The following is an 11691-nucleotide window of genomic DNA, read 5'->3' on the forward strand; positions in this document are numbered from 1 at the left end:
CGAGACCAAAACAACTGGACCGAGACTAAAACAACTGGTCCAACACCAAACAACTGGTCCAACACCAAACAACTGGACCGAGACCAAAACAACTGGTCCGAGACCAAAACAACTGGACCGAGACCAAAACAACTGGTCCAACACCAAAACAACTGGTCCAACACCAAAACAACTGGTCCAACACCATAACAACTGGTCCGAGACCACGTTCAGGAGGTCAGACCATTTCAAAGCAAACCCTAGTGCGGTTTGATTGCATTATGAACTTAATCCGACCCAAATCGGACCCATTTGCAGGAAGAAAACCAAAACACAGGATTATGGGCTGCCAGCGCTGCATTTGTTGAGATGGACGCAGGTAAACGACAGGTAAACATCAGAGGAAGAAGAGTGCACAATTTGATGTTTGCTTGACATCTGGGCCGAGTGAAAGAACAGAAATATTTCAAAGTCTGCGTTTCCCTGCACAGAAGTGGAAGCTCTTGAGACAAAAGCTCCTTCGTACAAAATGTTTTTGTTTATTTGGTCCGCTTCATTTTCTGCACTGTGAAACTGAACCAGACTTCTCTCTGATTCGGACAAACCAAACGCACCACGGCTATTTCCACATGAAGATTTGGATACCTATCGTCTTTAATTGATTCATTAACATACATGTCCTTTTGCAACTGTATGGAACAAATTAGCATCGAGATCACCTTTACTCAACCTTTCTCCGTTTATTCAAACTAAATAGTCTCTTTTCTAGAGTGTTGAAATCAGCACAGTGGGCAGAAACATTTGAGATGTGCTCAGCTGTCCTCACTAATATACCACCCAGATGGCCACTCTCTCAATGCGAACTTCCTATCAGCACTTGTGGCAACAAAGCACAAGGATGTGTCAATCACAAGCAGCAGTAAATAGCAGGACTATTTGAATAGCAAGCGTACATTTGACACACTGTGACGGAGCAGCGTGCCCTTTATATGCTTTGCTGTTAACTTCATTGATAAATGCACTGTGATCCGTATTAAGAGCTAAGTTACACTTTTATTACTGCGAGTCTGTTTACAGCTTTGACTCATCATGACCTCTTCACCTTCTCATGGATAATGTTAGTTATCAATGGATTTGTCATTATTGGCTCCACAGCATGAATGCAAATGTTGCTGAGCAATCATCAAAGATCATCTACTGTGATGAGACTCTTATCTCATCACCTGAAGGAGTGTTTTTGTGTTGCAGAGTGATGATAGTGAGGCAGTGTGAAGGTTTAGCTGCTGGCCCCTGTTATAACAACTCCAGGAGTCTTGAGGAATGTGGGTTTGTCCTGCAGTCCGTTACTACCCCCTCTCTCTGTCTCTGCCTCACTCTTGTGTCCCCTCCCCTCTTCTGAAACAGGGCATTTCCCTAACTTTTCTCTTTTTCTCACAAGGCTATAGTTCAATATTCCATTCTGGGGCACATATCCTGTCTCTAATTCCGACTGTGGGCTCCTCGACGCCAAGGCACTCCAACTGTTGCAAGGTATTGTGCGCATTAGTGATCTGTTTGTCTGCAGCTCAATGAAGTTATCAATGGCTTTGATTGTTACTATTGTTTCAGGAGCCCGCTGTTAAACGGAAGATTATCTCTTAATGCATGTCTGTTAGATCAACGGGGGATTTTAGACGCAGAAAGGTGGCTAAAAAGTTTAAGGTTTGTTTCTAAGCGGGTGAAGTTGCAGCTCTTTTTTACCGGCTTTTTCACGAACTGCATGAGAAGAAGAAGAAGAAGAAGAAGAAGAAGAAGAAGAAGAAGAAGAAGAAGAAGAAGAAGAAAATCTCCGGCAGGGTCGTCACGTTTTACAGTTTGTGGGATAAGCTTTCCTGGCAACTAAAGGGGGATACAAATAAAAAAAGAAGCGCTCTAATTTATTTCCCATCTGAGTTTAACTTTCAGCGAGAAAGAGCTGATGTTGCGTTTCTCTCCATTCATAAAGTTGCGGTGACCTGCAGAGAAATATTGTGAATTTTGTTTGTCTTTCTGTCATCTTGCAACTGCGTCAACGGCTGTTTTATACTTTCCAAGTGCTGCACGTTTTGCATACAGGTTTACTTTGCGGACTGGAAGTGTGCTTCTCAATTGTTGGATTTTCAGAAACCGCAACAGCACATTTCTTTTACTAGGTTTGCATCTCTTAATATTCCGTTAGGCGTGTTGAGTTATGCTGTGATTTGACCTCTCAAGTGACTTATAATGAACGTGTCAGGTCGGAAGGAGCTGATCGATAATGCGGACTGGAAGCTTTACCTGCTTTATTTTGACAGCAGAGCTCCACTCTGGAATTGATCAGGCATTTCTTTTGTTCGGCATTGATCCCGCCTACATTCACTTCTCTTACTGCAGCTGCAACTTCTTCTGTGGAATTCTTTTTGCTTTTTAATAACTCCATAAGAAGCTTAATTGGCTTCGCCGAGCTACTCTGTGGCGTTTCTTACTAATGCTTTACCACAGTCGTGCCAGAATGGAGATATGTACGCATTTAAATAGTTTAATTCGTCTTTGCCTTAAAAAATAAACAATTTGAGATAATTACACGCACTTATGTTAACATTAATTACTCTTAAAGTCCATGTCTTGTCTCGTCTTGCATCAATTCTCTGTCTCTGTCTCTTCACTGCTCATCTATCTCTCATCTTGCTTTAAAATGAGTCTGAAGTCAGTGGGATGCTGGGCCGTGTTTATTTTCTTTTCTTTGTCCAGGCTAATGTGGTTAGACCCATGACTGAGGTTATATATCACCAGGGGCCCACAGTTCTCTCTTCAACCTGTGGTCTATAATGAGGAGGAGAAGAGACACGAAACCTGATGGCTGTCCCATTCCAGTTGAATGTTTTCAGTAAACACTAATGCAGTTGGAACTTTTAAGACTATAGAAGCTATGAGCAAATCTAAACTCATGAGAGAATCACAGAATCAGCAGTAACTGGGAGTTTGGATGAGGAGTTGTTTTTGTTGTTTTCTCCGATGGTGGACATTTTGAGTTGATTGATCATCTTCACCACTTAATCTCTGGCTCCCTCGAGCACGGCTTTGATTTAGGGCAGTGATTCCAAACATTTTTTGGCTTCTGACCCTTTAAAATGAAGCAATGCGTCTTTATGACCTCTTGTCCCAGTGTGCAGACACGAGATGAGAGTTTCTCTTCTTTCTTGCATGTAAAACGTCTTTTAGAGGCTTGAAATGGCCAAAAACAATCTCACTATGTGTTTATATCCTTATTAACGTCCCTTTTTATGATTGTTTAATATTCAACAGTGCTGGATCTTTGACTCCGAGCTTGTCTCTGTAATCAGTTTACGAGTCGTGTCTGTAGTGCGTCGTCACAATACAGTATCTGGTGTCTGTGGAGTGATAAAGCACTTATGAAACTGCTTTGAAGTGCACTGTAGTGAAAACAGATTGTTGGAAGCCAGGATTGAAGTGTCTCTTCGATTTCCCTGCATGCTCTTCTTTATTCCCTCCACAGCTCATATGTTTTCTCTTTTCTCAAAACAACCACCAAGCATGTCACAAACAACAAAATCAAATCAGTGGATAATTCCGTTGCAAAACCATTTCACAAGAGAATTGTACGATGTCTTGTTCACAGATTTTTAAGGTCGGAAAATGTATGACAATGATTTTAGTTGTATCCCGAGGGTGACATTGGTTTGGTTAGAGCAATGATTTCCTAACCAGGGATGGGGGGGGGGGGGGAAGAGAAACCATACTTTGTTACAATAATCAGTAAGCTGCACATCAACATGAGTCCGTTATAACACATTAAGTTATTAAGTTATGTGTTGTAAATGGAGAGAGCATGGAAACGAGTTAGCAAGTAAACAGATAAGTGGAAATAGTCAAGTAACATTAATTTGATTTAAATAGCCCATTATTACTAATCATTTTCTAATCAACTCCCCTCCAAAAAAAACCTTCAATGGGGGAAAAATGGAAGAAAACCCCAGACGTGCAATAAAAGTCACGTCACCTGACGAACCATATGACAGAAAGGATAATGTGAACATATATGATAACGATGACGTCACCTCCTCTCCACCATGGGACCTGGAAACACACAGGAAGCACGTCTTACCATAACTCGGCTAAAACAACTTAAACTAAACTGACTATTTCATTTAAGAAAAGTCCACTTCTATATCATTAATAATGCTAAATAACATCCATAACTTATTCAAAGTAGAGAGCGCAGACCTCCACCAATGGTGCATTCAAGTGCTCCTCAGATGATCCCATTTCCTCCGACTTGTTTATGAGCTTTAAGTCGTAATGTGGAAACAACATGGAGGCTACAAAGATTTGTTGACGGCGTAGTTTATTGCTTTTACGAGTGTTTCCAGTATTTGCAAAAGAAATGTAAAGATAACGGATCAGGTGAGACATTAATCTGTACCAACATTTTCGCCAACTTTCCGATTTGTAGTTTCCGACTCACGTGAATTTTCCCAGTTGCGAACTCATTTATGTGATTATTCCAACATCACATCAACAATCTGAGTTGTTGTTAGTAAGTGATGAGGACGAGCTCATCTGACCGACCTGGGGGGGGACTACTTTCCCCCTCAGTGTAGGTTTGATAAGTACTTCTGTATTTCAAAGTGTTTCCTAGCTTTCATCTTCTTTCTTCCTCTGTCTAGCCCGTACTCTGGAGTGCACACCAGGACTTCTGATCTGGATCCAGGTCTAGATCCCTCTGCTCAGCCTGGGTCCATACGGCGAACACAGAGTCTGAGAGACTGAGCGCTAACGCGGAGATAACTACGCTTGGAAGGGATAGCCAGACCGACCAATGGCATCAGGGAAGCTGGCCCAGGTGCTGCTGGGATGGGCGGCGATGTGTCTTGGGGCGTTCCACGTGTGTTGTGATGAAACCGGGAATGGACCGTACCAAGCCAGCCGCTTCACCGGCACCGTGGACCAGAGAGAGGTGCAGCGGGTTCGACGCCGTGGCCAGGAGACGCTGAGAGGGTAGGCATGACAACCTGTGACTTTGTTGTTTCACTCAGATCAGACTGAAGAAGCGTTCACAGGAACGCTGCTGAAAAGAAGGAAAGTGCACAAAGTTTGGTTTTTGCATAACACAACTCAGATTCGTAACTGTATCTGGAGAAAGTTTCAAACCTAAATGTCTCCCCCCCCCCCCCGCTCTACTTTCCTGGCAGCTCTCTTTCAACTGCTGTGCTTTCTGGGCGGAGGCCAAACTCGCCTTATACCAAATTATGCTGCTGAATACTACCACATTGTTTTCTCAAAAACAGCACATGTTCGACCTTAACAGGCTGCTTGCCACATTGAAATCTCACAGTGTATTTACAGCAAATTGACATTTTCATGGGAACGGGAGGAAGAAGAGTCCGCCTTCTATACATCTGATGAGGATGATGTGTGAAGGGCGTGACCCACATTCCACTGAGTGTATTAGTTAAGCTGGAGAAAGTCAGGAGCGCTGTGGGGGGACCGCTGTCCTTAAAGGTGTTCATTTGAGTAGATTGGGAGTATTTAGTGAAATTAACTACACCCCCCCCCCCCCCTCTCCTGCAGTCCAACTCATTCCCTTTGGGTGTGGGACGTGTGTCAGCGCAGAAAAGAGTTTTTACTGTATATTTTGCCACTTCTTGAAAAACAAAGGATGTTTTGTTGGGGCCCGTTTTCAGTGTCTGCATCAGTTATTCCAATCAGACTCCCATCTGTCCCAGCTTATGGTTCCCCCGGTGCCAAGCCACAGGAAATGAGGTATTCGTATCACCCGAGGGGGGGGGGGGCATGAAAAGGGGCATTTGTTTCACTGCTGTAGGTGACAAAGCAGCAGAGAGAATAACAGAGGGCAGGGAGAATATGAAAGCAAGAGAGCACATGAGGAGATGAGAGATGAAGAAGAACGTGGTATTGATGGTGAGAGAGATACAGAGTTGTGGCTTTTTAATAGTGCAGTGTAAAGCTCACAGAGTCCTCGAGCTGCTGTTTTCTCTGAAAACATATTCAGTGACGACCCCCGCCGTGTGAGAGAAACACATTTGTCTGCCTTGTCCCTCATTTTGGTTAATATGGAAGACATGTGTCCGTTAAATAAAGAAAAATCGTCGTTTTATAAAAAACGTACTTAACATTTCTACTCTGAAGTCCATTGTGCCAGAGTTATCCTGTCTCACTCATCACGTGTGCATTGAGCCCAAAACATTAAATATGATCTGCCTGAACAATAATTCACGGTTTGTCTAACAGCCAGTCAGGAACCAGGAGATCTTGCACAATAGCGAATGATTCCCATCGTTGTGACTGCATGTTGCAAAAGCCTGCAGACTTTTTCCGTCACATTGTTAAGTTGTGGAAACACTGCCGTGGTAGGAATGAAATGCTGGAGTCGGGGTAGTTTGGTAGTAAATAGGTGAAGCTCAGGGTATGTTAAGGATAAGAAAGCTCCAGGCCAGCATGAGAACCACAGACCAGAGTTATTTGACTGAATGTTTGAGATCTTTCTGATTATTTTCATTGGATTTCTAGGTGTTGCCTGGTAACTGTCACTTGAATTATTCCCGAAATATAAAGCGGGCCGGCCAAACCAAATAAGTCTAATGTGTTGATTTTATTTTCAGTTACTGTTTGAGTGTCGTTGGCTGAAAAACATCTAATCTGGAATCGGGTAAAGTTAGTCATCTACGAGTGAGCGTTGTTCATCTCACAGCGATGAGTCATGACGGACAAACGTTTCTTACTCTTGATTTCACTACAACTCGTTCGCTCCGAGTAGAGCTGCGAACATTCGTAAATAACTCAACTATTTATATCGGTTAATTGCTAAAGTCATTTGTCATGTAAAGAAATGTTTTCAGCTTCTCGAGTACAGAAAAAAAGAATCATTTTATTCTGTTGTTTGATATCAAAGTGAATATCTTTGGGTTTCTGACCACACAAACATTTAAAGACGTCACTTTGATGGATTTTTAACATTTTCTCACATTTTTCTCTAACTTTTCTTCAAAAAGACACCAAGTTTACACACATATACTTTTGGCATTCATTATGCTTTCATTCTTTCGTTCAAACTAAATATGATTAAGACCAAATGATTAATCGATTTCAATTAAACAAAACACAATCCATGCAAAGTCCTGAGTCTCCTGTGAGAGCACCGTCCGTGTGTGTTGCTCAGATCCTCTGTGTGGGAGACGGGGGTTAATGATGGTCATTACGCCGGCCTTGGGCTGGGGTGCAGTGTTTATTTACTGGCTAGAACTCCATATCCCCTGGTCTGTCTCTGGGTCTGATGCTGACTGACTCTGATTTATTGGCTCCCACCGCACACTGCAGCCTGGCATCAGTCCACTCCAGGGCGGTATCTGATCAGACTCTGGGCCGGCGGGCCGCGTCACTCGATGGGCGATCGAGCGTCTGGTTGGTGGAAAGAGAAGAAAAAGCCCGAGGCGGAGACAGAGCGCTTTTGCTTTTGAACGCTGCCACCAACTAAAAGTTGAATATATATATAGTTTAATAAGATCTGTTGGAGACTCCAGCCAAGTTCTTTTCTTTGCAGCGACCCACTTTATTAACTTAGCCCAGCTTGGCCCAGCTTGGCCCAGCTTTACCCAGCTCTGCTGAGGAGACGCCTTAGATGCTGGCTAACTTGGCAGACAGTCAGCCCCAAAGCAGAGAATTACTTTCAGCAACTGTAGTCTCTTCCAGGATAACGTCAATACAACCCTGACGGGCTGCATGGGGTCCTCTCTTTACAGTCTGCCATGGCGTGTGCCTCATTTTAAGAGAATGGATGTCACAGGACAAACCTCTTGACCTCAGACCTACACTATGTGAGTGTTTCGAGGACAAAGGAAGTGAACAAAGAGCCACAAAAAAGCTTGAGAAAAATGAATGAGGTTTTGTGAACAATTACCAGTTTCCCTTTCAGTTTTATGTGCGTTAGGTTCCATTTTAGTTTTTTTTATGTGTCTGCATGTCAGACTGTATAAAGAGATTTAGCCATCAGTTTACTCACCACATGTGACATCTCTGGCCACACTGACATACTCACAATAAATAAACATTTAGCTTTTGCACACATAAAAGCATTGCATGAGCTCATTGCATGGCCCATGTTATTATAACAAGCAGAACAATAAACATAAATCTCTCCGGGGTTTGTGTGGTTGACCACAGTTTAATTTATTGTGCTATATCTCCTGCTGTCCATCAGCCAGGAGGTTTATCACAACACACTATTATAGTATTTAGTGAAGTCTCTGTTACACTGCCAACAATCTCTCATTCATTTAGAGCTGCAGCTCACAAATATTTTCTTTATCGATTAATCTGATAATTATTTTCTCAATTGATCGTTTGGTCGATAACATTAATATCGACCATCCTAGTTTCTTAAAGTGACGTCTTTAAATGTTTGTCAGTCCAAAACCCAAAGATATTCACTTTAATATGATATAAAACAGAGACAAGCAGCAAACCTCCACATTTGAGAAGCTGAAAAACAGCATTTACTTGCATGAACATTATTTAACTAACCTCTTCCTCTTTCAGAGTACTACTGGAGTACTACAGTATAATGACAGTGCAGTTCCATCTACACACAATTTACTTCATTTATCTGATGGATGTAGTTACGAGTTACTCTGCACATTGGGATTTGGATTACTTTTACTTTTGTACATTTTTAACATTAATGCTTCGACTTAAATACAATTTGAAAAACATGTTTAAAAGTATTTCTATTTGTTTTGAGTAAAGCTCCGCCCACTTGCCTTATCATCATCATCTGTAGTTTGGTAGTTTTCTCTTCACTATACATCTGATAGGAGACTAACAGGCCCAGGTGTTGCTCGAGGCAGCAATACATAAGAGCTTTCCTGGGGGAGGGGGTCAGTTACCAGGCAGGTGACCTTTGACCTTTGACCTATGTACTGACACAGACACCTGACCTGGAGCAACTGTGAACTTCTGCTTTGTTACAGAGTTTTTTTTACTATCTTTATTCAACAGCGTGTTTTTCAATTTGAGAGCAGGCCTTCTTGATTCCCCTTGAAAGCAACAATATATCTGAGTGTAAACAACAATATATCTGAGTGTAAGCAACAATATATCTGAGTGTAAGCAACAATATATCAGAGTGTAGGCAACAATATATCTGAGTGTAAGCAACAATATATCAGAGTGTAAGCAACAATATATCAGAGTGTAGGCAACAATATATCTGAGTGTAAGCAACAATATATCAGAGTGTAAGCAACAATATATCAGAGTGTAGGCAACAATATATCTGAGTGTAAGCAACAATATATCATGAGTGTAAGCAACAATATATCAGAGTGTAGGCAACAATATATCTGAGTGTAAGCAACAATATATCAGAGTGTAGGCAACAATATATCTGAGTGTAGGCAACAATATATCTGAGTGTAAGCAACAATATATCAGAGTGTAAGGCAACAATATATCTGAGTGTAGGCAACAATATATCTAGAGTGTAAACAACAATATATCTGAGTGTAAACAACAATATATCAGAGTGTAGGCAACAATATATCAGAGTGTAAACAACAATATATCTGAGTGTAAACAACAATATATCAGAGTGTAGGCAACAATATATCAGAGTGTAGGCAACAATATATCAGAGTGTAAGCAACAATATATCAGAGTGTAGGCAACAATATATCAGAGTGTAAGCAACAATATATCAGAGTGTAGGCAACAATATATCAGAGTGTAGGTAAACAACAATATATCAGAGTGTAGGCAACAATATATCAGAGTGTAGCAAACAATATATCAGAGTGTAAGGCAACAATATATCAGAGTGTAGGCAACAATATATCAGAGTGTAGGCAACAATATATCAGAGTGTAAACAACAATATATCAGAGTGTAGGCAACAATATATCAGAGTGTAAGCAACAATATATCAGAGTGTAAGCAACAATATATCTGAGTGTAAGCAACAATATATCAGAGTGTAAACAACAATATATCATGAGTGTAGGCAACAATATATCAGAGTGTAAGCAACAATATATCAGAGTGTAAACAACAATATATCAGAGTGTAAGCAACAATATATCAGAGTGGTAAACAACAAATATATCAGAGTGTAACAATATATCAGAGTGTAACAACAATATATCAGAGTGTAAACAACAATATATCAGAGTGTAGGCAACAATATATCAGAGTGTAAACAACAATATATCAGAGTGTAAACAACAATATATCAGAGTGTAAACAACAATATATCAGAGTGTAAGTTCGCAGTTTGAGAGCAAATCTAAGGAGGCATGCTCTTGAATAAAGATTGTAAAAACTTCTATGTTCTGTGTCTTTATGGAAAGAGGCTGTCTGCAGTCGTTACTCTTGCGTGCCCGGTGCTGCCCTTCCTTGTAGGTCAGCGGAGGCCGTCTGCTCTGAACTGCCTTGACCTTTGACCCCTGTGGATTCCTGCATGGCAAGAGGACCTTCAGGCTACAGCTGCATGACTTGTTGATTTCGCAGTTTCTTTTTTTATAACTATTTTAAAAAATAAACCAAAAATCTTCAACAAAGAAAATGACATAAACTGTTATTCTCATAGTCGATTCATCTGCAGTTTATTTTCAGGATTTATGATTGATTGTTTTGTCCATCAAAATGCCTAATGTCTAAAAAATGGCTATTAGAATTTAATATATTTACAAAATATATCCAGTTTACTTTGTTAAATTACAAAGAAAAGCGGAAAATTCTCACATTTGAAAAGCTGAAATCAGAGAATATTTACTTAAAATATGACTGACACGATTTATTATCAAAATAGTTTCTTTTAGATTAATTTTCTAAAGATGGATTAATCAATTTAGAATTTCAACTCTAAAAACTAATCTTATTAATTGGGTTTCTTGAAGTTACAATCACCTTGTGATACTGTACGTGGTTATTTGTCCTACTTCATGTCCCGAAAATCTGCCTTTGAAGTCTGAGTACAGTTTCCTCTTGGATCTCATTCTTCATCGCTCCCCTTGGATGAGGTGGCAGCCATTTTCCTTTTATTACTATTAATGGCAGTTAACGAGCGATCCACGGGCCGGGTGGTAGCTTCAAAGGCGGCGACATGGCCAGAGAAGAGTTAATCTCCTTTAGATTGAGCCCTGAGAACAGTAGGACATTTCAATATTGAGGAAAACCCCTGGAGCTTAAACTCCTTTTATTTTTTTGGCTGTCTTTCATTCTGTTTTACTTCAGTTCATCCTCTAAAGCCTCCTCTCAGTGATAGCAGAGCAGGCATTGACCTGCAGGAAAGACTGAGAGAGAGAGGAAGAATAACAAACCTCTGGGTCAAACCCCTTTAATCCTCCATATATTGACATCCCAGAGGTCTGTAACAGTGGACAATCTTTAACGCTTTGTGGAGAAATAGATCAGGGAAGACGTTGGGTTCACTGCTCATTAAGTGTTGGAATGCTCCACGCATTTCTGAAGTTTTCTCGGAGCTCAGTTTGTGTGTTTGCCCCAGAAATCTAACCCCCACTAAGGGTCTGGCCTCTTCCTGCTTATGCTGCTCTCTCCTTCCTTTCCATATCTCTGTTTTCCGCTCCCCACTCCTGCCTCCTGCTTCCTCCTCTTCTCAACATAAGCTTGTTTTGCTTTCCCTCCCACTGATCCCCTGTTCCTTTTTCCCACCGTCCCGTC

At 41.1% G+C, this 11691-nt stretch overlaps 1 protein-coding gene across 1 annotated transcript in view; it reads left to right on the forward strand.

The window, feature by feature from the left end:
• The first annotated feature begins 1430 nt into the window (after positions 1-1430).
• fbn2b (fibrillin 2b) overlaps positions 1431-11691 on the forward strand; it is a 70485-nt gene continuing 60224 nt past the window's right edge. The window contains 2 exon segments of the mRNA XM_029430079.1: positions 1431-1509; positions 4665-4995. Of these exon segments, the coding sequence (XP_029285939.1) occupies positions 4817-4995 (179 nt within the window). The 5' untranslated portion in view covers positions 1431-1509; positions 4665-4816.

Source organism: Cottoperca gobio, chromosome 4, assembly GCF_900634415.1.
Source record: "Cottoperca gobio chromosome 4, fCotGob3.1, whole genome shotgun sequence".
NCBI lineage: Eukaryota > Metazoa > Chordata > Actinopteri > Perciformes > Bovichtidae > Cottoperca > Cottoperca gobio.